Source organism: Phymastichus coffea, unplaced genomic scaffold, assembly GCF_024137745.1.
Source record: "Phymastichus coffea isolate CEN01 unplaced genomic scaffold, Cenicafe_Pcof_1.1 PCOF00127, whole genome shotgun sequence".
Classification (NCBI taxonomy): domain Eukaryota; kingdom Metazoa; phylum Arthropoda; class Insecta; order Hymenoptera; family Eulophidae; genus Phymastichus; species Phymastichus coffea.
Window position 1 is genome coordinate 425,010 of NW_026706938.1, and position 27,094 is coordinate 452,103.

Below are 27,094 nucleotides of genomic sequence, written 5' to 3' on the forward strand. Positions count from 1 at the left end.
AAATTAAGATGAATACTACTCCTATATGTTATTTCTTACTCCTGTATGTTACTTTCTTCGGGTTCTTCTTCCATTTGTTCACTACACTGTGAAAATACACTAAACTCAGCTGACGCGGATCCTATCATTGTCGATGAAAGTAAAGTTGAAGTCATTTTCTTAAATTCTTTTTGTCCATGCTTATAATTGTGATAGATATCTTTTTTCAATTCCGCATTATACTTGTGGAACATTTCTCGTTCCTCTTCATAAATAAAGCTACTCCTAACATCGATTTCTTTTTTTGTTTGACATGATCCACGTACTTTTTCAATTTTTTCATCAATTATTGAATCTTTTTTAGGGCCACAAGCAATTTTAGGATGGGTTTTTCCACGTTGTGGGAAGCACTCATCAGGAATATTTTTTATTAAGTTCAAAATCTTGGGGTAGCCAACAGTTTTATTCAGAATACTGGAAATTGATTTAGTCAACTTCGTTCCAGGTTTCGGTGCACAACAGCTTTGTGGTCTTCTTCTACCACATATTTTCTTAGTTGAGACAGTTTCTAATAATAAATCCGGAGCACATTCCAGCTCTAATCCTCGACTCAAACCTAATTTCAAGTGTTTACTGTATAATAAGTAGGAATCTTCGTCTGGAACAGCGTCGCATCCGTTGACGAGACAGGCATGATTGATCGTAGTTCCTGGTGATTGGCGAGCAGGCTTATCCAACAATTTTTTGCGACTGATTTTGGAATTTGAGTCGCTCGGTTGCCAGTCATCTTGCTTGAAAAACAAGTTCACTGGTGTTATTGCGAATTCAAGTCGGTAATTTGTGTTTAGGATTTTCGTAACCACGTAAACTAGCATGTTTAGATTTCTAGTTCTGATTGCATATATGGCTCCGTGGTTTTCCGAGAATAACGGTGGTCCTGTCCATGATGCGTCAATAACGTAAAAGGCTTCGGATGTTTTCAACAGGGCAACGAACTTTTTATTACAGTGAAGTAACAGATTTTCGAAACGTTTGAATGCGTTTTCCATCGTTTCTGCTAGATTAGGTTGATCGGTACTGCAATAAAGTACTCCACACATATCGGAGGAAAATTCCAAATCCCAGAAGTAAGGTGTGATCTTCAAACAGTCGGTCAAACTAAATTGATTGCGAGATTGTAGTGGGATTTTTTGGCTGTCTTTGTAGTAAGAGTGGCCGCAAATAACCGCCGAATCCAGAACGCTAGTACTCCACATAGATGGATGACATAAATTTTGCATGGCCAGAGCGGCAATACATATAGCTACTTGATTCTTGCCAGCGTGTAAACCAAATTTCGTATCGAAAGTACTCAGAGTGCCCCAAATAGAGTATATCGAATTTGGTATTTCTATTAAGTAGTTTTTGAACATAGGCTTTTTTACTTCTTTTGGCGTTTCTAGTTCTTTTGTTTTCTTTTTTGGAGCATTCTGCTTCGAAACGTGATTGTAACTCCAATGGTTATCTAAATAAATCCAGACTGGATCCTCTTGAAATTTGGGACAAGCCGAGGAATCAACCGATTCCACATGTATTTGGTGAATAAAGAAGCCAGTAGTTTCTTCAAAGTTATTCAAACACATCTGCTTGACCATTTCGCAAATAGATGGAAACATGAAAAGACAACTTTTGCCTCGCAAATGAACTCTTTTTCCGTTTTCGTCGCAATAGTAAGGATCTAGATAATAGTAACAACATTTTGCTCTCGAGTACCAAAAACCGTAGCAGCAATTCGAGAAATGTATAACACCACTCGTTGATTTTTTCAAGTGCCGCTCGAGATGCTTTTTCACGATAGCGATAAAATTTTTGTCATTCATATCAACTTGACCCTGCAAGCAAATTAGTTGAGAAGCGCAATCTCGAAGCTCAAACGCGCGACCCAGTAAGCACACGTCTTTGAGGATGTGCTCGGTGTGATACTTTGGCTGCTCGCATAATTTGTAGATACATTCGGCGAGCTCTAGAACTTTGTCTACCATCCCAGGTAAGGGATTTTGGATGATATCTCTCTTGAGCATCACTGCAAACACCGCAACAAAGTAACAGCGTTTTACGTATGGTTCAGTCACAGTATCCCGCTCATTCAGCGCAACGCTTCCGAATATAAGTAAAGGCTTTTTCGGACAGTTGATGGGGCGGAAAACTGCATCGAAATCATTTTCTTGATCATTTACGTGGATTTTCGCTAATGAAGACGAGGGCATCATCGACTCGTGTAGACCATCAAGATCGCTGCAGTCTGGTCCATAAATTTTAGTGTAAGATATCGTGATAATTCTAATTTTGAAATCCACTTCTTCAGGCTGACCGATTTCCTGCAACAATCAAACATTTTAAGTAAGCATTGCATTTGCCTCCGAAATATATCTAATAAAACATATGGAGCACTAACTTTGACTATAAGCTTTAAATAGTGTACCATATCATCCGAAACAACCATCCTGATATTTTTCGTTCTATCAAGCAGCCACCAGGCATAGTATTTATCTCTATTTTTCATAACGCCAATATGCGCATCTCCACACACAATGATGGCGCCGGTATATACTGTCGAGCCAAAAATCTTTTCCAACGACATCGCCAAGTTCCAACCTTCGTCCGCGTACAACACACCCGCGTGCATTGGAGCGAAGACAGCTCGGAAATTGTAATTGGCAATATTGAACTCTGTCAGCACATCGTCGCACATTTTTGTAACCGTTGTATCCTCGGCAGTCAGTAAGCTATCGAAAGCGTATTCTCTGCTCGCTTCGAAGAGAGCTTGCATTGTTTTGGTACTCCAAGCCGGTGGCTCGTATATCTGAGCCCAAGCCATTACGCATAAATCCATCGGCTCGGCGAGTACTGAGTTTTCGAAAAATTTGCGATCGTACGGTATTTGCCTCGACGGTTTGCAGTTCTCATCGAGTTTGAAAGGTGCCATGATTGGTCGAGTGATATCGTTTTCCAAAATTTCTACCTCGATCGCTGAAGCGTTGTAGTTCTTGATCGGCGTGAAACCTGGACAGGCACCGTCGTAAGTCGGAATCTCAGTTATATCGTTTTTCACCCAATCCGACGATTCGATCAACGAAGTTTCCGATTCACTTTTCTCGAGTTCCGGAGGGCAACATTCGTCAGCATACGACGGTTGATCATCCTCAACTGGCAATTCACAGCAAGATTTCTTTTTTCTTCTCGGCTTACGCTTCTTTATTTGCTCCAAATGTGATATCGCGATGGTATATAGTCTGTAAGATTGGCAAGTAGCTTCTCCAGTATTTTCGATAATTCGATTGATGAAGGTATCAAAGTCACAGATTTCCATGAGACACGCTTGCCCCCCAGGAGCAGCTCGACCATTCTCATCACAAGAATATGGATCAAATAGATAGTAGATGCCGTTGGCGGTCCAGAAGGCATAAGCAACGTTTCCAAAAACCAAAATTCCCGTTTGATTCTTATCGAGGAAGCTCGGTAAAAGGAATTCGAGCGCGTCTGGCTCGTAATTATCCGGATCGGCGTAGCGAGTTTGTCTCAGAATGACGTTGCAACGCGCGCCAAGGATGTTGAAATTCCGAAAGCAGCGCATCATCTTGTATCGGAATTTACCCGTTACATCACTGATCTTATTCGTCGCAACGATCATTCGATCGAGGAAGCCACCGTGAAACTCGGTCACGTCCACGTTGATTTTGGCCAGCACGCAGAGGATTGCCGAGAAGTAGCAAGATTTGTAGTGACATGACTCTATTGTCTCGCGATCTTGTAAGCATTTGCTTGCTAGGATAATGCCGACGTTCTCATCGTCCGTTTTGCCGAAACCACGAATTTCCGAGCATTTACCATCGACTTGCCCGTCATCCGGCTCGCCAACCTCCGCACACTTGTCGGTTTTTGGGCATTCCTCGGGTGTTTCTTGCGCTTCTTTCCACTCCTGGAAATACAAATTTATTGAGTGTTTCATCATGCTTTGAGTAATAATGGACATTTCGAATAAGAAGAAATTTTTAAGTTTACTTCACCGTAAACGAACAAATTGAAAATTACGGAGTCAAAAATATTTTTAAATAATCGAAGCATTTACTCCACATGAACGTGAGAAAATAAATACAATAAAGCAACTCACCGTGCATCCTTTAAAACCCGGCACAACTAGTTCCAGTAGCAAATTTTCGGTGCTGCAAACCAGTTTTCGCAATACCACATCCTCCTGCTGCTTTTCGGACAACGAGCACCTCTTTTCTTGTTTTTCTGGACAAGCGCGAGGTTTGGGATTGAACTTTGGAGTCATTATACACGGCCCAACTGGAATGATACTCGGCAAAATACAATCGGTTGGTGCGTCAGGCACAACTTGCGCAATCATCTCGATTTCCTTCTCTTTTTGTTTACGCTTGCACTCTTCTTCCAGCACTTCCTCGGCAATCTTGTCGTGTATATATTGCTCGTCGACCGCGCGAATAGGCGTCAAGCCATCCGGTAAACTCTTGGAGAAAAAATATTTTTTTCGTGGCAAATTGATTAGTTTGGATTTGTCAACGGTACTTATGGTAACATCAGAAATATCTTCTTTTTCTTTCATAGCCAGTCTTGAATCAATGGAAAACCTCGAAAGCAAAGAGTGGCGTGATTTTGAGGCTAATTTTATGTCCAAAAGGTTGCACAGATTTTTGGCTGGCGGTATAACAAACGGAGGTGGATGCTTGTACTTCAGTTTCTCATAATATACGTTTTGATGTTCTTGGTACTCTTGATTTTCAGTTGAATCTTCGATTTTCACGATACCGGTTACGAGTGCGAGATTCAATCTTTCCGGAGTTTCACCTTGTTCAGTCTCTGCCACATCTTTAAACAGATTTTCCAAATCCTGTGTTAACGATTTGGCTTCGTAAGCAGAGTTCGTTTCGTTATTCACTTCAGTTTCTTCGTCTTCAATCGTTGTTTCGTGTATTGCTTCATTTTTTAAATCATCAGGTTTCATATCATTTAAATTATCTTCAGTTATTGGTAAAAATTTAATTTTGAATTTTTCAAAGCTTTCTATTGTAGATCCATTTTCAACTGAGTTCGATTCGTTATTTTCATCGGATTGGAACCTCAGTTTAACGTAATGGCATTTAAAGTAATAATCGTTAAATTCAAATAAACCGTAGAGCAAATTGACTAGTTCATTAATGCTGTCGACGACAAAAAGCGTTGCTGCCTCGGTGATATTCCGCCAACCGTCACAATCGTTTCCATATGGATTAAACACAAAGTATTTATCACTCTGCAGCCACACTGCGTACATCAATTTATTATTCTCCAACAACATCTCGTTGAAAGTATCGAAATATTTTTCCAAAGCTTCTCCTAAATTCGCCAATGGATTTGCCTCACCCTCAAGAACACTAATTTGCCATGACAAACGAATATATTCATCGAGAATTTTAATTTTTTCCGGCAACATCGAGAACTCTATGTTGTTAAGTCCTCTGATAAAAATGCTATCGGACATACGGGATGCCGAAACGAAAGTTTCCGAGAGTTCTTCTTGCTTAGAACGTGACGCCTCTTCTTGATCTTCATCAGTTTCTTCAAAAGGGTCACCTTCCGAGCCATCGAAGATCCAAGCAACTATTTTTCCGTAGACTGCATTTCCTTCAATAATTATTTGATCGACGTCTCTGTGGGTCCAATCAGCTTCATTTTTTAACCGAGCTTTTACCATCGCTGTCAGGCCTATAATCAAACCCTGCCTTCCTTTACTCGGTTCGTGAAATCCAGCGTCCACACAATTTCTCGTCGCACTCAGGATCAGTCGATGTGGATTGGCGATCTCGTAGCCGATGTCGTCTTCATTGAGCTTGTCCTTGTCGGCGTTATCAAACGTATCCATGAAAAGCTCGACTTGACTCATCAGTTCCGGATATTGCGCCACGTAATCTACCAAAGCGTCTCGTGGCCGCGGTATAGGATGCGGTTTTACAACCGTGACGCACTCGTCAACGACGGTCGACGGTGGTGAGGGTGGCGGTTGAGGTCTGCGATTAGTATCTTTTTCTCGATACACAACTTTCTCATCGGAAGCGTCGCTTGCAATGCCAGCCTTCACGTACAACACGCTTACGCCATGGATAAAGAACGGATCTTTGTCTTTAGTCTCCGTATTCTCCAACAGTATCTCCAGCAATTGATTTATCGACGAATTCATCGTTACGCAGCACGCAGCTTTGTTATATCTAGCCGCCTCGTCCGGATCGGTTGGATCAACGCGAAAGCCTTCCTCGTCGCACGCGAAAGGATCGAGGAGGTAGTACTTGTTGTTCTCTTTCCAGATAGCGTAGAAGGTATTCTTCAATTCGAGGATACCGGCGGCGTTGCCGTTGAAGAAATCGCGAGTACCGACGTTCACGGTTGTCTTGCCTTTTTTACCCTCTCCCGGCACGACATTCTCGGTGAGCTTTATCTTGGCTGTGTACACGCCAAGAACGACATCGCACAAGAGCTCGCTGACTGACATCTCGAACGAGTCGTCGAGCCTCTTGCCTAGGACACGTGCCAAGTCGGTGAGATAGATGTTCGACTGATTGACGATCAGATCGATCATGAATTTCGTCCACTTGTTGGCACTCAAGAGTTTCGAATAGACGATAGCCGCTAGAGCGAGCACGAGATGATTTCTACCGTGAAATTCCTTTGGTATATTCGGGTGATATGCGTGATAAGTTCCCCGCACTACTGCACGGAATGTTTCCGGGATCGAGTAACCGTCCGCTGGGAGTGTTGCTGGCCCCAGAACTTGCTCTGGTTCTTCCGGTATAGCAGAAAGCTCTTTAACGCTGCTGACCGATACTTTGTGAAGCACGTACGACTCGTTCTGCACTCCGCTTTTCTCCAGAATTATGAACAGCACACCGGCCATATTTTCGACAAAAATTAATTTGGCCGTCCCTTCGGTGTTGGAGTCGTCGATCTCTACATCGTCGAACCTCGGCTGGGCATCGAAGATGTTGAAATGCCTACAGCACTTCCAGATGGCGACGTTCAACACCGGCGAGGTGAGCACGCATATGTCTTGCTTCTGGAAAAGCAACTCGAGTGCTTTGGCCACGTGAAGATCCTGCGGCCTCTCCGACCTGAAAGTTCCAGCGTAAAGAGGATCGTTAATTTGAACGGTCGCGCGGTGTGCGTTGCGTATGTTTAAGTGCGGCTGCAAGTGCTGCAGCGTCACTGCCCGTCGGTCGTCTATCTTCAGGTGCTGGTAAGAGTTGTTGTAAAAGCTATCACCGTCTTCGACAACTTGATCGATCACAGCCTCGTTCCAGCATTCTGGCTTTATTAGAAACGATGTAGCGATTGCTGCTACGGCGATTGCTGGGCCCTGCGGTAAATGCAGTGTTTTTCACCTCGCAAACTTGGTAATACTGTGATCAAACCTATGGATAACTTATTTACCTGGTAACCTCTCGATAAAGGAGAAAACTTCTGCATATTCATATGCGTTGTTCCAGATCGAACTCCAAAGTTCAGGCATTTTGGAAATTTAGTTTCGATTATTGTCATAGAATATGTTTCTTTTGGCAAATCGAGTCGTTCGATTAATTTCCTGTACTCGGCTTCGATATCATCGTTGCAATGGTCGGCGCCCAAGTCGAATTTTTTATCCCCGTAATAAAGTTTTGTCTTTTCTGCGAGATCTGGAATTTCATGTTCCGACAAAATTCTATCGCATTTACATAGTCTGTTTAGATGGGCCCTATTTTCGTCTACAGAATCCTTCAGGAGGTCGTTTTGGTTTGCGGTGTCGTCTTTTCTCATACTCTTCATTTTTCAAAAATTACGTTGACTAAACTAGCCAAAAATTATATTAATTTAATATAATATAATTTTTAGTCTTTACGAGAAATTATTTTCCAATTTATTACTCACCTTATTCAATTAACAACAGTTTTTTTTTGCTTGGAACATGTACGGAACTTGTTGAATTTCGAAATTTTTAAATATGAAAATTACGTTAAAATTTTGGTTGTTTGTAAATTTTGACTAGAGGTTAATGGTCATAAAAACAAAAATATAAAATGAATCTGTGAAGTTGGTTCAATATGAAATTAGCTTTCCAAGTATAGCTCAAGATCGAATACATAGCGATCGACTAATTTTTAAATTATTAATACATAAATCGTAATGTTATTTTGAAATAGTTATTTCGTGTTATTGAACGTTGTAAAATTCGAAGTTTTCCTAGAAAAATAGCTAAAACAATCATTCGTTCCCAGCTCGATTAGCAACAGTAATAACATGCGTCGACGCACTACCTGAAAAAGGTTAGTTTCAACATAATTAGTAAGTGTTGGGTAAGTGTTGACCGACATATCAGAAAAAAGTCGTGCTATTCTCATAGAACAATCGTATTAAAAATAGAACGCGGCACATCGAGAAAAGATGGGCAAAGTTCGGTGTTAAAGTCATAAAGCTTTGTAAAAGATACAGAATAAATATCGAGTGTTGAGTGGAGCATAGCCGAAAGGCATTTTGGCTATATGGGCAAAGTTGAGCGAGAAATTAGCATAAATTGAATGATGAGCTGTGATTAGAAAAGCCGATAGCGCTTGCCAGGCGGACGTTGACACGCGTGCAATCTGTATGGGTATCACACCTGAAACAGGACGTGCTAGTCCTAGTTTACGCTCAGACCTCTTGACAACATTCCAATCAAATGCGCAAGGTAAACAATCGCACGATTAAAAATATAAAAATAGCCAGCGTATGATAATTCGGATTAGTAGAAATATATTAAAAATCGAATGGTGCGAGGCGTTGAACGTCTTATTAATATTGATGTCGAACATCCGTGCAGACATGCCTAAACAAACTTGTGATGGTTTTTGATTAATTTCGGCGACCGCAGAAAATCATTCTCTATTTCTACGGGAATCCATGATATATAACATAAATGCAATTGTTGTTTAGTCGAGCTGTAGTGTCGCGTATTATCCTGACATTGGTAGACTTCGGAGCGATCGATTATTTAACGGTAATTAGCAATAGAAAAACTACCGTAAGGAGTCTGAGCGAGTGTAATTTTTTTGCATCATTTACAAATAAATGCTCGCATTTGTCGGCACTTAAGCACTTGGCAAATGATACATAAATTGAAATGACGATATTGCTTACGATATTGTTCAATCGCTTATTGTTGATTGTACGATTTGACAAACAATTTTTTGTTTTCCGTCGCACAAAGCTAAATATAACGCAATTTATAGCAGCTTTGCAATGAGCGGAATTGAATTTCATCATCAGCTCAAACATAGATTGACCTTACCACTCGTACATCAGACGTAGAAACAAGATGGAGTTCAAGCGGATAGATTTTTAAAAACACTCGCGGAGAGCGAGAAAAAATAGCGTTTATAAAATTCCTCCAGTTGTGTAGAGAGAAAAAGTCGTCTATATGCTGTGCGGTATTGATAGGAGGCTGTCATAATTAGCTGGCGAGTGCGAATCCATTGATACGCAATCGTTATTGAGCCGCGATAAGGGGCACGTGGCAGCGGCCGAGACATGCGCAAAGTTCGGCCTGAAGTCGACTGCTGCGCTTACAGAGAGACGCTTCTGGCGAAGAAAAAAAAAGACGCGCGATCGGGGAAAAAACCGAGAAACGTGACAAGCGGATGCTGCTCGGGAAAGAGATTGACTTGCAACGAGATTTCAAGTAAAATCATTTGGTTGTTATTCAATATCGTGACTTTCAAGCCTCTTATGTCCAATAGCGTACAATTGCAAGGACTGCATATTAGACGCTAAAGGGCAAGAATCGTTGATTCTTAGAAAGTTTCCCGTAAGATTGGCCAAGTGCTCTTTCATAATGCTTGTGCTTCGGTTCAACTTGTTGCATATTTATAACATTAATTAATACTCGATATTAATCAGCCCCGTAGAATGCAAACAAATAACAAACAACAATAATAAAGTTTCCTTTTCATTTGAACTTGTGCGCCTTAAGCACTGTAATCGCTCTAATCGCAGAGTTGACCGAGGAGTCCTCGACACCGTTGGTATGCAATAGCAACATCAAGAAGAAAGCCAAACGCCCCAAAAAGCCAGACGCCTGTTGCCCGCCGGACATAGATAAACTTTTCCCTCAGATTAAACCTTCGATTAGCGAGCGAGAAAAGTATCTCAATATCATGCACATCGTATGCGTTCTGGAGGCAGATGAGCTGATACGAATGAAGGAAATTCAGAAGATTCGTGAACGATTAAGAGAATGCGACCAAGACGTGATTCGTAGGTCACAAGCCCATACTACATTGTCTTAGTAGAAACTGTTACACAAGCTGTTGCATTTATCAAATTACCATTGTCAGTTTGAAATCGAATGGATACTTCCTTTAAATATTTACGAAAGTCGTTTTCTAAACATACCAAATGAATAACATAGATAAGATAATATAATGTCAACCGGATTTTATCATTGAGATAAAAATATCATTAATCAGCTTAGAAGAATGTCATGCATAATTACCCTTAATACTGTACTTAATAATATGGCATCGTTGAAGAACTTTCAAAAATGATAAAAAAAATTGTACAGTTTTGTAGCTTTTTTAGCACACGTACGTAAGATACATTGCAGAACATTGACTTACTGGTATTTCAAGAACTTGCTATTATTTGAAATAAATTGAAAACAAAATATGTTTACAATAATACCGGATAATTTTTTAGACCACTATAGATTTTATCTTTAGTTTCAGGAACTGGCGATGATAAGAAAGTTGGGCAAACATCCAGTTTAACAAAATCAGTGAACAGCGAAGCAAACGATGAAGAAAATCAAGAGAAAGATCGTATTTCGGTTCGAGAAAGCAGGAGTGAGAACGTAAATCATGGCGCAAAATTAAAAATGACAGCGGGCAAGTTTACCAAGATCGAATGCAGCTCGATATGCTCGTTCGACAGCGAAGTGGATTTAACTGGTGCGTTTTTAGGCAATTGAAGTTGAAAATTCAAGAAAGATCGTAATGAAATTAATAACGCCATTTTTCAGGTCTACACTTGACAAAGGAAGACGTGAGACAGATAGAAGAAGATCGAGAACGTTTACGCCAACGGCAAAAATCGGAATGCGAAAGCGAACATACCGACGGCGAGGAGTAGTGCTTCGTATCGATCAAAGTTCATAAAGCAAAAAACTTTTGAAAAAATAGTATAAAGATATGCACAAAAAAAATAGAAAAACATGATTTTATCTGAGAATTGTTGAAATGAATCGAGCAATAAAACAGCACTAAGCGGAGATTGATCGTGGTTGAGGCGACAATAGCCTCCATTTTGGGTAAGATGCCAATAATGACAAAGCAGGGTTTGGCGGGTGTGCAATTGGCCGCAAAAGAGAAGCTCGCAAAGGCTGGCAATAACATAAACACGTGGAAAACGAGGCGAGCAAAAAATCGCGCACGTTTTGTTCTTCATCCGGGCGGGCTTCGCTCCCCCAGACCCAAATAGATAACAGTCGAGCGCACGACCACACTTTGTCATTCTTATAGCTACTGGCTGGTAGCGCTCGGGCGTACAGCTATACTCGTCTCGTCACTCCTCCGTCCTCCTTCTTATCACGACGCTATACGTTTGCCCCTGCTCTAAGCTCGGCCATCTATTTCTCTCTCTCTCGCTCTTATCGGCGCCGCGCGGCGATTTCTTATAATCGAAAAATCCGTGGTCGCTCGCCACAGTACCTCGGTGCGCATCGAATGCACAAGCTCCACGTGCAACTTTTCTTTTTTCAGTTCTACTTTGAACTCCGTTCTCTCGTTCGCTGCTTTTCCTTTGCCACCAAACGTTATTGTTTGCCAATTACTTTTCGTCGATAGTTTCGGCTTTTTTGCGAATGTCATCGAGTGACTTCTCCATCAGTGACGACATTCAAAACTCTTGCCATTATTACATGACGCCGTTTAACTATTGCTACAGTTAATGCTCAACTCATACGCAAATCGACTGTTTCTTTCGATAGATAACTTCTGTAAGTAACAATTGGTCGCGTGTCAATTGAGTTTTATGAGAAATTGAGTCTTCGAGGAGGACACCATGAGGAACTTATTGTGCTTTGCGGGGTTAGCTAAGTGTGAGTTGATTCATCTTATTTTTTTGTCTTATAATAACTGGAGAAATACATTGCCAATGGCAATCGATTGAGATATTGAAATATTTATGGATAAATTGCTACGACTTTACACTCACTGAATGGATACTTATTTATCCATATTTTTCAAAACAAAGCCATCTATTATTATTTTCGATTATATACTTATCTCCTGAATAAAATAATATACGATTTATTTTATTAAAAATTGTATCAGTTATAGTAAATCAATTCAGAATCGTAGAAAAAATAGATTATAAAAAAAGTTTTTCAATTTTCTGAGTCAATTGTTGAATGAGAATGAATTTTCTTTAATCGAGAAATTTTAAAAGTATTATCAATTTAACAATTTCATTTGCTATTGTGTTCATTTTAAGAATTTTGTTGTTGTTGTTGCTGAACGATCTACGTATCAATCTAATTCGTGTCAATTGTAAGCTTTTCAATTTCACATTTTCTTTCTTTTATTTTTTCATTTCGATTTTTAATCGAACCTATCAAAGATTGCGCGTATTTTTATCAATACAAGCTATATCGAATAAAATTATAGAATGAGTTTATATTAAAAAAGTGACTTATTCGTTAGCATATTTTTTGTTGTTCTGAAACAAACAGAATAAAAATATAATTACTGTCCATCGTGGAAGCCGTTGAGTTAATAATTCAATTTGACGTAAAGATAATTAACTTGGGAAAAAAATAGTGCAAGTAGATATTTAAATCACGCGATTCGGAAGAAGAAAAAATTGTCATCGATGATAACACGTCTGAATGTACACGTACTTATTACTTCCTTAAGATATTTCAATTCAATAATCAACGTCAAATGTAAATTCGTTATTTATCTCAAGTCGCATAAAATTCGTAATACCACAAATAAACACTCGCACGTTTTGTAAAACTCATTAATGCATAAACATCAGATGCGCGCCAGACTAATTACAGAATCAGTTAGAATCATATTGGTGCGTCAAGCAGTCGTGTAGATTTCCGTGACAAAAAGTTGTTAGATTATTTTTTTGTCCTTTCGCATATTTAATTAGCCGCAAGAAAAAGAAAAGGGGATACTCGGTAGAGTTGTAAAAATACGAGTACGATTGTCGCCCCGTCAGTCAAAGCGCACTGGGATAAAGAGACGCTATAGAGGCACGTGCGCGCCACCGAGTGTCTCGAGTGTTCATCAAGAGCGTACTAGACGTTTAGTACGAGTGAGAGGATGTTAAGCGGCACGGAAGGATTGTCCAAAAAAATTGTTGCACTTGACAGCTCACGAAAAAATAATGCTCGATACTTTCGATAATTAAAACAATTTATTTAAACTTTTTTTCATTTCATGCAATTTTCGAGTAAACGAAAGTATAAAACCTCGTAGAAACTACCAATGAACGCACAATTCTAAAAACCTCATGCGCACTGTTTACGAAAATTCATTGAATCTTGCGACTAGTTTTTTTATACGTTCGGTAATTTTTTATTAGTTCCAAAGACATCTGTCATTTGAAAAAGTATACTACGTAAATTTCAATTTATATCCATGAAAACGCTTCAATATAATAATCAATCGACTGCCAATCATTTAAATAATTATTAATTTATTCCTTTGTTCAAGTCTTAATATCGTTCGAAGCGATTACATTAGAATAAAAGTTTTCAAATACGATAGGCACATTGTACGTGCACAAGGACACGGAAAGCTATTGAGAGTCAAGTCATTCGAGACTGATTATTATATTCTGATAAAAATACGGGTTAAAGAAAGCCACGATAAATTGCAAAAATGTTATTGCCTGAGAGTTGTTCGAGTAGATACAACGTCTGGAAATACTAAATCATCATCACGTTTTTATGAACACTCCTCGCAAGAAATGAGATTTTTTTTTATGAACGATACCAGACTCACGTGTACGGTCATAACTCGTAGGCATACGTATACAACTTGACGACAATACAAATATATAACTTTACTTTTTCCATGTAATTATAAAATGTCACAGTGCAATTTATGAAATACCAAAAAAACCGTATTCATTGCTTCTTTGGCTAGGCTTGAGTAAATCCTACTATAAATATTCAATAATTTGTCTGAATTCAACCCAAATAGAACAGAATAAATGAATAAATGGATTTGGCTTGATAATCATATGCAATGTGTACGAATCTATACCATTATTGATACGATATATCAAATCATATGCTTACGATCATTTTCAAAAGTTCTATTTATAAATGTAGTTCAAGAATACTTCTTGTTGAAAAACGTAATATTTAGTTACTGTTTTTCCACTCGTATGATCGCCTGCATGTAATCTGTAATTTGTAGTTTTCTATATGCGTAAAAAAAATCTTGCAGGCCCTGGAAAGAGTGAAAAGAGTGAAAAGACCGAGCCATCAAATGATGTTCAAAAAGAACCTTCAAAAGATCCAGAGGCACCTCGACGGCAATTTGGACTGACCAACATCCTTATTCTCGATTCACCAAAAGTACCCCTCCAGCCGACTTCAAAAAGTAATAACATTTTAAATACTAACTTTTATTTACGTACATATCTCTACATATCGTTACTATCAATGAACAAATTCATTTTATATATCGAGGAAACATACAGATTGGTAAATAAGAACGAATGTGAAATAAGTATACCGTCGAAATTCAGAGTATTTCATATAATACAGCTATATTTGTGCAGTAATAAGTATATGAAATTACATTTTACCACAACTTATGAAAATATTTGGCTTACTACAAAAGAAACCGCAAAAAATGATCTTTGTCGATATGTCATGATTTGTTGCCATGTAATTTATGCGCCTTCAAAGATTACTTGAATTCCATAAGTTTGCTCTTATGAAAAAAAGTTTTGTATGCCCCGCGCATACTCGTTTCAAAATCCGCTACGTTTTTTTCTTTGCGCATTTAATAACATAGGAGAGCAATCACTGACAAAGATGTCGAATGATATTCACGACTGGCTGAAATATGCATCATCTTGCATAATGTAGCAGATGAAAAATTATTAATGAATTAGTGACATTTTGCCAAGCGCGCGCATTATATCCCAAGAAAATTTGTAAAAGCATTTCGTTCGATGGATCGCTAGATTTTTTGAGCAAAGCCGTGTATTCCATTGCGATCGCGAGCCTCGAGGAAAACAAATTTGCGGTTCGCACGTGATAGGTGCTCACTTATATAAATCAACGAAGGCCAAAGCGAAAGATTATACTCTTGAGTAAGTTATTCAGATTTTTTTTTCTTTTTTTTTTTTTTTTCTCAAAGGTCACGCCACTCTGCCATTTAATCGAAACATGCAGCAAATCGCAATTGAATTGCCCCGTTGCGCTGCGGATAACCCCTTATGAGATTATAGGGAGCACTAAAATTATATTTCTGACGCGTTTTAGCTGGAGTTAGTTGAGCGGACCGATAATCGGCGTTTGGGGTGATGAACCATTGAGAAATGATGATAATTCAAACAAATTGACAGATGATGCCGCTAAAAAAATTAGTATCTAGAGAATATTTTGGGTTCGAACACTATCAGCGCCACATTAAACAACTGCAGAACAATTTAACATATCTGCATAGACCTATCAATTAAGCCCACTACAGTGAAAACGGTTAAAACTTTGTTATACGTTGCAAATCATAAATTAGTGGCTAAAAGAAAAATTATTTTGACGTCATACGACTGCGTAGCTTATAGGACGACGAGAGGACTTGGAAAAAAAAAACGAGAAGGAATAGCGGAAGGGTTAGTAAACGTGGAATCTACATTTGACGCAAATGAAATACAGCATGGCGTCACACCTTCTTAAGAGAAATCACATAAACTATATTGTAAATTGAAGATCATTAATTCGAGAACGTCACTGACAATACCAGCTATACCATTGAAGTAATTCTTAATATTTGTTCATATCGCGTACGTGGGAATGTAATTTTTTGAAACTGCACGAACGAGATAAAATCGGATAGAAATTATCAATGGGAGTACATATGAGGTCGAGCAGAAGAAAAGGGCGGGGGGCTCGCGCGTGTGGGATTCCCCCGTCCTTGCGGCATACAACCGGTATCATCGCCAATGAATTTCCCGTGATCATTTTTTGTTCTTCTTTGGTTCAAATCGAGCATCTTTTCCTTTCAGTGCGAGTGCTCATTCATGAAAGACGTATATCTTCTTCGACAGATAACTCGTGTCTGCTATAATGATGAGGGAATTCGTACCTTTTGCCGGTGTCTAAGGAATATCAGTTGCGCACGCAGTGCACGCCTCAAATATTTCCATTACTTCTGCTAACGGTGAACGGAACTTTTTCGAAAACTCGCTAAATACGTCGACGAATTATTGGTGTACTTTCTAGCCCTATTAACAATATTAAGTATTCTTGGAACCAGTTTTTGCCGTCAGCATGAAATCAGTAATATAGAGACGACATTGATGCTAAAAACCATTGCCATTAAAAAAAACGAATGGGCAATTCGAGGCGGAGTCTGACGCAGGCGCAGGCGAGCCGGTCTCGGGCGGCAATCCTCCCGCGAAAAGAGCAAAAGGGCTGTAGAAAAACAACAAAGAGGGGCAAACGAGGAAAAAAAAGGCCTTTTACTGCTATACACGGCACGGTAACTTTCCACATGAATCAGCCGCAGTCCGGATGCGCTGATTCCTGCCGCGGAGCGAAGCCTAAGGACGAGTGAAGGGTCGCTCGTGGAAAATTACGAACTTTACGCTTCTTACAAAAATAGCTCAGTTCAGGCGACATTACGAAAGTCTGCTTAGCAGCGATTGTGTGGGTTCAAGGTTTTTCATCCGGCAATATGAATATGCAGCGGCTTTTTTTTATGAGGCGTTGACCGGAACCTGAGATTTTACATTGTCAGGGTGACTTCTTCTGATCAGACGCATTGCATTTAAATTCCGCTACGCTCACGTCACGCTTTTCAAAGTTCATCTTTATCCTCATACTTGAGCTTCATCAAAATTCAAGATTCGCGATGATACTATTTCTCAATAATCATTGTCACAAAATTGATGGAAAATACGATTATACACACACACACACAGACACACACACACACACGCACGCACACATATATATATATATATATATATATGAGTTTCGGCTTTTCGTGCTTTCACTTATATATCTTGGAGCTAACTTTTGATCGAAAAAGTCTGTCGTCAGCGTGACTTAAATTATTTCAAATCTGACTGCGTAGCTAAAACAAGTTATTTTTATTGAAGAAAAGTAAAGCGATTTATCACTGTGACTCTCGCGCCAATAGAAAATTACGACGCGTGACGTCACTCTAAAATAAGCTGCTTGGCACCGATAAAAAACATAACAGAAAAAGGAGGATGCTAGCTCGACTTTACGATCGCGTATTACGATCAATATACTAATATCGCAGACATTCCGCGCACGTGCGCCTGAATTATGAAGCAATTCTATCGTCGCGTGAGCGGAAGGGTGATATTATTGAAAAAATTCCATTTTTTTGCGGTGCACAACACGTGATTTTAAAATGTCAGATCCATATCAAACTACAGTGCATCCCGGCTTCAGACATTATATCAGATTTATTAAATAAATTACTTCGTCGGCTTGATAAAAAATACTTGGATTGCTTATATTTATTTATTAAACGATAGAATTCTTCTACTGTTGCAAGCGGAACTGGCATTTCAAGAACCGGATTCGAACTTTCGAGAGACGAGGGTCGCTCCTCACATTGTTTTGGCGAACCTCTAATAGGAGAGTGGTAAACTCTGTTTTTAATGGTTTCGACGTATTAGATTTCTATCAGCATTGACTCCTATATAGAGGAGACTACGACACGACCGCACTTGTGTGCAAAAAAATAATATTAGGCCGAATGACTGGTTTCTTATATGTTTTTTGCATAAAAAAATTTGGAAAATTACATGCAAATCGGTGATCCACTGTCGCGGTCTTAGTAAGCTTAAAGTAGAAAGGCGCCCAATAAAATTATCAGAAACAAAGCTTAGCGCTTAGCCTGTTCTCCGGAAATAATGAAAGGAATAAGACTGTCTAGTCGATGATACTGAACTATTCATTATTATAATAGATGCAGAAAAATTGTCCTTTATCAACGTCACGTTAAATGTACCATTCATACGAGTAGCTGTTGGTGAATATAACCATATCAAAGACAAAAAACGGATCACGTTGCAAAGATAATAATCTGAAATGTTATTCCAGTGCTTAGCATTACTATACATCAATTTAGCAATACTACAGTTTTTACGAATGAATGCATAATCAATATCTATCCAAACGCATGAAAATGCGAACTTTCATGTTTAACAGTTCTTTCTTGGACTCATTGACCATGACATGTTACAATCTCGTAACATACCACGTGCTATGTTATCAGCTTCATATTCTTTTGAATTCGGACCAAATTGTTATCAATTCGTTAGCGACAGTCACATGTGAAAACACGTGCATTAATCGATTATATACCCTTTAAATTACATTCGAATAAAATTTGCAAAATAACAAAGTTCATCACGTGAAGTTCCATGAGTTCCCGAAGATTTGTTGGTGCTTTCAGCACCAAGGCATATAAATAAATATAAACACTTTTCATGTATTAATATGATTATTATAATTGATATTTAATACGTTTAGCCCTGGAAAATAATGAGTAGCACGTTTACACTTCATTTGTTTTCTGGAAATGCCGAATGAGAAAACTAAAATGGCTCCTATAACTCATTTATCAATCGTTATCAACCAATCTATCTTCTTACATTAGTTTTCTTTTTTGGTACTATAAAATGATTCTATTGTATGTCATGAGGTGGCCGAGGGAAAATTTTAAATATAAGTAAATCGAATCCCAAGAATAATAATTACTTCACTATCATCAATAAGATCTAAGATCTATACTTATCCGGAAAATAAGGTACTAATAGTAAAATTTCAATAGGTAGAATTTTGATAGGTAGACCAGGATTAATATTAGCTACATATACTACATTAGCTATAAAGAATATTTCCGCGTCAATTATGTGACTTGTATCTGATATTTTTATACGTGGACGTTTGAATTTGTGGTTTGACTTGTTTTCGTTAATATGCTCCATCGCATATCATTTATCGGTATGACAAACATGCGCTAAAAACGAATCCTCATACATATTTGCTGGTAATTCACTTTGACATTCAGACATTTCACTATTCCAAAGAAAATTAAAAGTTATCGTTGCTCACATATTTCAAAATTGAAACTATTCAGAATGACAAAGAATTTGGAATCTCTCAAGAAAATTTTTCACGCTCATTATTTTAAAATGTGAATCGAAATTTAATCTACATTCTTGTCATTCAATACTTTATAATTGACACCGGCGCGAAATCAACCAAAATTTTTCACACAAACAAGATCAGTAACATATTTTATCCCTTTAATTTGTTTTACAACCTGAAGCGAAGTACCTGGTAATGGCTTTGCATTATGGCTGCAATAATTTTATCGCACATACAAATTTCATGATAATTCTACACTTAAAATTAAAATAGTTGTATTAAGTTCATCTTGTTATGTTATATAATTGATTGGCAGATTAAATTTGTTTCTATCGCGTGAGCTCGCAACAATAATTTACTCATCGTAGCTTAAGGAAAGCTATGTACATGAACAACAAGTCTCAATATTTACGTAGACTAATCACATTATCACAATTGCTCGAGTCATAAGTTGAGTGCTATCGGGAATCAAGCTTGGCTAATTAATTTCAAGGCATATCAAACGCATAAAGTATAGTTATAAATGTCAAACAGACCTCATCACAAACGAGTATGAAAATACCAGCAGGATTAATTACATCCGCCAATACAAGATTTACAATATCCAACAATGTCTCTGTAATGTATGGAGATCATGAATTTTTGACATTGAGCAATAAACAGTTATAAAATAACGTTTGCCATGACAATTGTTGAAAAGAAAAACGCGTTACCGTACTCCGAGGAATCGAATGTTTTCAAAGTATAATCCTTGTGACGAAAATAGAGGCCATTTTACGCATATTGAAGCGCACGCATTGATTTACAGGAATTAAAATACGGCTCGCTCAATGGGATTCAACCAGTGAGCAAGACGATAGGAATACAATAATTATCGCTGGAAGATATCGTGGACATTAAGTTTTTGTTCTTGTAAAAAGCTTCTATGCTCTGCCGATCAGTCTAGAAAGAATTGAAAAAAAAAGGTACGTAACAGGACATTGTAGAATGGCAAATATCGACGAACGGAAAGTTCTACGAGCTGGCTAATGGCCGAACGTTCGCGAAAAAGGGTCGTCACAACGAGAATACTCTGAGATTGCTCCTCTGATTCACTCGTGTAAAAGTCGTAAAAGAAGCGATCAGCCGTTAATGGAATTATTACGCATTTACTGAACTTTCCATTATGTAAATTTCACGTGGATTATGTCACAAGAAATCGGTATTTTGCATACAATTTTTTTTTTCATTGCTCATCGCGGAGCAAAAAAGCATGCTTCTATGTATAAGAATGAAACACTGATTGGGATAATGAACATTCCGGAAAGCCAAACACCCTAAAATTCTAAGCTGTTTTATCGATCGATGATAGAAATGGAATATCTGGAATATCCAGCTCTTACAAATGGACTATTTCTTGATGACACATTGAAAGTATCAGAGTATTAAAAAGGAGGAAACATAATGCAGACGTGAGGTAACGTTGCCATTTTTAAATTCAAACTAGCTAGAACGCACATTATCAAGACTAGTCACCTATGTCACGATATTGCGTGCAATATCGCTCATTGGCTGATAGGTTGACGGCTAAAAAATATCTCTCAAAAAGTGAGCATGTCAAGATCTCGCGTCTGACAACTGCATAAGAGCTCTTTAGGGATATAATTTTTTTTGCTTACATTATTCTTATTTTACTTTGTGAAAACATCTTACAAAACTTTTATTTTTCAATCAAAATCGAATTTCATATTTCTATTTGTGTCTGACATGGATCGATCACGAATGTTCCTTGTTTAAAAGTAATGTGAAATACAATTCTTGTTTGTTTCTAACTAATAGAATCAAAAACTCTAATATTTTAGAACGACAAAAATCTGTTACGTCAATTTTTAAATTGAATTGAAAAAAAAGAGAAAATGTATTCTAAGATTTATTATGTAAGTAGTTGCTTACTTGAACTAATAAAAAAATGTAATTTTGCTGATAATTTACAACGTAACGGAAACTTTTATTAAGAAAATCACTGATCTTACGCAAAACCAAATATTCAAGGCCAGCAAGTTTAAGTACGTAAGTGTCAGAACCGAAACTCATCAGGCGTGCGCGCACGGCTATATCTCGAAGAGATCGCATGCGTACGGCTGAAGGCGAACAGGTCGCGCGCTCGCATTCGTGCGCTTGAATGGCATGATTTCGCCCGAGATGTAATAAAGAGTTTACGCGCACCGGCCCAACACGTGGAATTTCGCGCAAAACCGGAAGCTCATATTTTTCCCATTATTGCCGCGAGTTCAACCGGCATTTTTTCACGAGAATTATCATTGTCTGCAAGGCTGTTCACTAGGGTTACAGCGCGAGTTCAATGGTTTCCTGCGTCGATGTTTCCTTTGTCAGAAGTATCCTCTGTACATTCTACTCAAATCTTGACCTTGCTTCACTCGATAAAAATTGGATCCCTTCGGAGAGATTATTAAAACTGGATGACAATGATCAACTCTCGATTAAGTATTTTTTATTTATTGGGTACATGTTTGAAAATGAGATTTTTTTCGACAAATTTTCACACATTTATTCGCCCTTTTTAATACGAGAATTTGGTATCAACGTTCGCAATTTCACATCATATTTATGCATTTGCATAAATTTGATTTTCGATTTTCTTTTTAAATGAATACAAAATTCAAGTTTTTGTCTCTTCGATCAATTGTCTAGTCTCCTCAATTTCATTGAAAGTATTTCAATGTTTCATAAAATTGGCTCACTTATTTATAATTCACCATTGTGATTACAATTGTTTTTCGTAATGTTCAAGATATAGTACATTACGATACAAGTGCGGGAAAGTAGATTCTTGTCTCGCGTGGCGTTTACGCCCGAACGAAACGGAAACTCTTTCCCGAACATGTGCCGTACCGTATTTTTTGATACGACGTGTGGAAAGTGCGATTTTCAACGCACGTTTTCCCGCTAGCGTGCGGGAAAGACGCACTATGCGCACGGAGTGTCGAAAAAATTATTTCCTTGTAAAATGTTTAATGATTATTATTCTAATTGAAATAAGCTTTTAAATCAGGATGATGGCTTAAACCGAGTGTACTTTTCAAGATGCCCAAAACCTGTTGTACTGAATATATAAACATTTACTAGATTTCTGCAAGTTAAATTAGAAAACAAAACTAACTTATAAACAAACATCTCATTTTGAATATTTTTATTGTGCAATCGCGCGTACTATGCATTTAACATTCGATAACTCAATCAAATTTATTTATTAGGTATTGTATCACATTGCCTGAAATGTAGAAATTTAATTAAGAAAAATATTAAACTCACGCAAATATTACTTTTTCAAGGTATGTCGAAACAACTTTTTATATTATAAATATAATTCATCCTGACTCTTATGATTTTACTATTCTAGATTAGTCAACACACGAATTTCGGCAACACTTACAGAACTATTATTTTGTATCAACTTGACCTTCAAAGAACAATAACATTTAAGGTTTAGGTTTTTTTTAGCGAGAGTAACATATCAAGTTATTCGTCTAATAATAATTCATTTTAGGCAAAAAGTAACTCTCAGTAGAACTAACGATGACGTGCACAACGATGAGGTGAATCAACCCGTGTCCCCGATATTCATTTAAAACTCGCATTATGGAAAATTCGCGAAAATAAATGACTTCGGCAAAAAGCTTTCGATCGAAGATAGATGAGTTTACGAAGCATCGTATCATCGTTGTTTTTCTCATAAATTTTGTACTATTACTATACTAAGTACGTTATTTAAACACAATTGTATTTGAACGACATGAAGGTGAAGTTGAATAATGCGATAATGAAATGTATATGAATAATTAGAATATTTGCTTTGCAACATCATTGAGGATTTGATAAAACAAAACAGTTAATCATTTGAACATCTTTATTTGAAACTAGAATTTTGATGCTGTCATTGGTCTGAGTAATGAATCGATACCGAAACTTCGTTTACATTTTTATTTACACGCATCGAACGGTTGAGAAGTTTGAACAAAAAAAGCTTGATGGAGAAGAAAATGACACTTTTTATCTCAAAACTACTCATAATTGTATCGAAAAATTATGGCTATTTGAATCTAGGAAAATATTGCTTCTATTGAATACAAGTTAACTCGTTGACTATGAAAATGGTAAAAGAAGTGCGATGTAATGCAGATTGAGTCTGAGATTACGCACTGCATAGATTGTTCATGTGCGACAGACACGTGCTCACGTGTGCACCTCGTCATAAATTTATCACGATTTAATTTCTAAAAAAAGCAACGAAGAGACATTGATTTTCATGAAAATTGTGACGCGCCTTACAGGTAACAACAGTGTTTTTTCACATTGACGTTTTTTTCTTTTTATTAAAAGTCCCACGTGTGTATCGTATACCTTCAAACAATAAGGAAAATCTCAAATTAATCATCCTGTAGTAACTAACCACATCAATGTTACAACATAAACAAACATCCTATTTGACAAATTAGTTTAGAAAAAATGTGTTCTCCAAACCGTCTTATGTTTAGTATTCAATATAATAAAATGGCGAATATGGAATACGCTCAAATGTGAAAATTGCATTGTTCTGATATTGTTTCAGCAGTTTGAATTGTTTAGTTTTATTTAAAATATGCTATTTGTGAATCAGTTAACCTTTTTATTTAGAAACTCAAGTAACTCATTCAACTATATAGAGTGGAAGGAAAAAATGTGGAATTTCCAATAACAAATTATCGAATGACAACACTCGTGCACATGCCAATTAGACGAAGATTTTTACGTCAGCGGACGGTATAAAAAGTCTCTTAAAGCGATGAAAACTTTTGCAAATATCTGGAATCAAAATATATCTTTCGTTGAGGATATATCAGAACAATCTGCATGGAACTACTTATATGTTTATAATAATAATAATTGCGACTTCCATATTCACATACTAATTATTCCCAGTGTTGCGAGTAATTTTTATGTAAATCTTGATTTGTTTGTACAGTATTTATGCATAAATTATCTATATTGAAAATAGTATGAGCATAAATGTGTTTTCACTTTTCTATATTATATATAATATTTTACAGATGTTTTTATTTAATTGTAGAAAAACATTTGTTAGTTTTTGTTTAATATTAAGCTTTTAGATTTAGTTTATATTCGTATCATTTCACAATCTTAAATATAAGTTTGAAATAATAGAAAATAATTAGTCGCTCACAGCATATCTATAACAAGATATGTTATTATTTAGTTTTCATACAGTTTATTAAGATATTTGCTGATTTCCGAAAGACGACGTGACAAGATCGTAAGCGGTAGATTCAATTTATTATTTGTTTTTATTTATCAAATAGTAACTTGTCACGTGAGATTATCTATTATATTAATGAGAAACATCTGAATATATTTTGTTTCAAGTTACCAAAAATATCATTTTCTGTCATGAAAACTTCAACTACAAGCCTTCTACTTGAACTGCAAATCTTGATGTACCTTTTCAGTGTAATAAAAAAATATTCTTCAATACATATATTTACTGAGATATCTTAATTTAATTGTTATAGTACAGAATTTCATTTGTTTCCAAACGTCATCCTCTTTGTTGCTATTATATCTTCTTTTATTACTTGTTCTTTACTTATTTTTAGAAAAATTTCCTTGAAACCCCTATCTTTCCATTGACCGATTAGTTTTTCTAGCGTAACGATTACATTTTTCTAATTTTGAATGTCTACCTCGAAATTCTTATTTTATCACACAAGTGAATTTGGTTAAATTCAGAATGATTTGATGAAATATCATTTTTTCAATGATTTAAAATGTAGTTTGACTATTTTACGCCAAAAGTTATGACTGGCAGTTTCTAAATATAATATTACACTTTATTAATAAATCAGACAATAAAAGAAAAATCGTTGCATGATTTTGGAACATACTTTTGGCCGAGAAAAGGTCTTTCTCTCGAATTCCGGATGATGACAGGCAATTTTATCGCCAAGGCACGGCCTGCACCCAAAGTGTTCCGCAAAAATAGAAGCGTCAGCGAACAAAACGTCGGCTATCCACATTGCATCACAATTAACTTGAGAGGATTCTCTTGTTTCAGCAAAAGATGCGCTATATCTTCTCTTGCATATTTCATTGCGATCGTGAGAAAGCCGACAAATAGACTCGCTGTTTCCGTTGTAGATCGCTTTGGGTAAGCCAACACCTTATGTGAATACGAGGAACGAGTCGTCTACTTTGTAACTGGACTGTCGCCAACGTATTTTCAATCGAACTTTAATATTAATTGAAGCAAAGATGAGGTTGTGCGTAACGCATCTCACGGTCAAATAATAGCAGTGGTTCAGAAAATTCAATTTAATGATGCCACTACGTATTATCCATCGCTAACGTTCTATTGAATCGCGAGTACATTGATTTTATTAATATACACTTTGCATAATTGTGTTCATACGTTTAGACTATTGAAATATTTATTGATTGAAACTTGAAAAGAAGAAATTTTCTATATTTACATAATAGGTATCATCGTGACGATAATCATAATATATGAATGCACTTTTGTGTCGAATGAACTCGTCTGATTTTGATCTTGATTAGTTAGAAAAAATGATGCTTCTTTCGCACAAAACAAGCGCAGCATCGCTGACGCAAACGGTCAATACTGTTAATATAAATCTGCGGTTGAATGCGGTTTTTGGGCAAATCGAGAAGAAAAGAGGCCGCGTGCACACCGTGTGCGTCAAAGCCGCAGACCGGTGCTGAAAATCCCCGTTTCGGCGGAAACAGCGCTATAGAAGCTGCGACGCCGTTCGACTATTGGCCAGCAGTCCACGTGCCTCGGAGTAGCCACGCAGGTCCCCCAGAGTGGGAGTGGGCGCACAAATCTCTGCCGACTCGAAGAGGTAGCTCGGCACTTTTCAAACGTATCGCACACCTTGCGCACCTCTCACTCGTGCTGTCGCCAAGACGCTCGCTCTCTCTTTCTCGAACCCTCCGACAGCGCGTCGAGCTTTCGTACTCGGCATACGCTAAAGTCATCTTGCATGTCAGTGACGCCACAATCGCTTGCTTCGTTACACTGAACTTTGCTTTGTGGGCAAAGCAAGCGCTTTGTCGGCCCGTTGAGTGAGTCCCGCGTGTCGCGCTTATTTGTACTTGTCTTGTCGTCGAGCTCCTCGAGAGCTTCCGCGACTTTCGACAAACATGAAGGACGACATTATCTCGATCTGGAACAGGCTGTCGAGCAGGAGTTACTCGATAGTCAGTCAGAATCCCAACCGGCAGGATGACTTGCAGCAGCAGCGCGAGCAACACGTGAAAGACACGCAGGACCCGTCACTGTTCGCGCGCAGCTTGCGCCGCAAGTCCTCGGTCGTCGTTAACCAATTCTTCAACAATGCCATTCCCGTACACGCCGATGGCAGGCCCAAGTGGGGCAAAAGTAAGTGAAGCATGCTTATCAACTTACTCTCTTATCTTTTTTGGTACATTGCACTTTCTGCTGTATTTTTTGTGTAACAGCTGCCTCTTTGTTTTTTGTTCTTTCGTATCTGATACTACGCTCATCTGCACACTTAACGATAATATACAAATATATCGACAACACACTTATCTCACTTTAAAAAAATACACACGCTGCAGAGAAATGCGTCAGTCTCGGAATTCGGATGTAGCGCG

At 37.7% G+C, this 27,094-nt stretch overlaps 2 protein-coding genes across 3 annotated transcripts in view; one reads left to right on the top strand and one right to left on the bottom strand.

The window, feature by feature from the left end:
• Window positions 1-35: 35 nt before the first annotated feature.
• LOC131671498 (uncharacterized) lies at window positions 36-7,812 on the bottom strand. The gene is made up of 4 exons (XM_058947969.1): window positions 7,441-7,812; window positions 4,147-7,366; window positions 2,414-3,927; window positions 36-2,336 (listed from the first exon to the last, which is right to left on the bottom strand). The coding sequence occupies exons 1-4, from the start codon at window positions 7,810-7,812 to the stop codon at window positions 36-38; spliced, it is 7,407 nt and encodes a 2,468-aa protein (XP_058803952.1).
• A 3,873-nt stretch (window positions 7,813-11,685) lies between these two features.
• The window catches only part of LOC131671486 (scavenger receptor class B member 1-like), a 41,137-nt gene continuing 25,728 nt past the window's right edge, over window positions 11,686-27,094 (top strand). The window contains exons 1-2 of one of the 2 annotated variants that reach the window (XM_058947942.1): window positions 11,686-12,115; window positions 14,484-14,639. In XM_058947942.1, the coding sequence (XP_058803925.1) occupies window positions 12,079-12,115; window positions 14,484-14,639 (193 nt within the window). In that variant the 5' untranslated portion in view covers window positions 11,686-12,078. Of the gene's footprint in view, window positions 12,116-14,483; window positions 14,640-26,233; window positions 26,859-27,094 lie in introns of those variants that run through there. The other variant, XM_058947941.1, reaches the window with a different exon arrangement.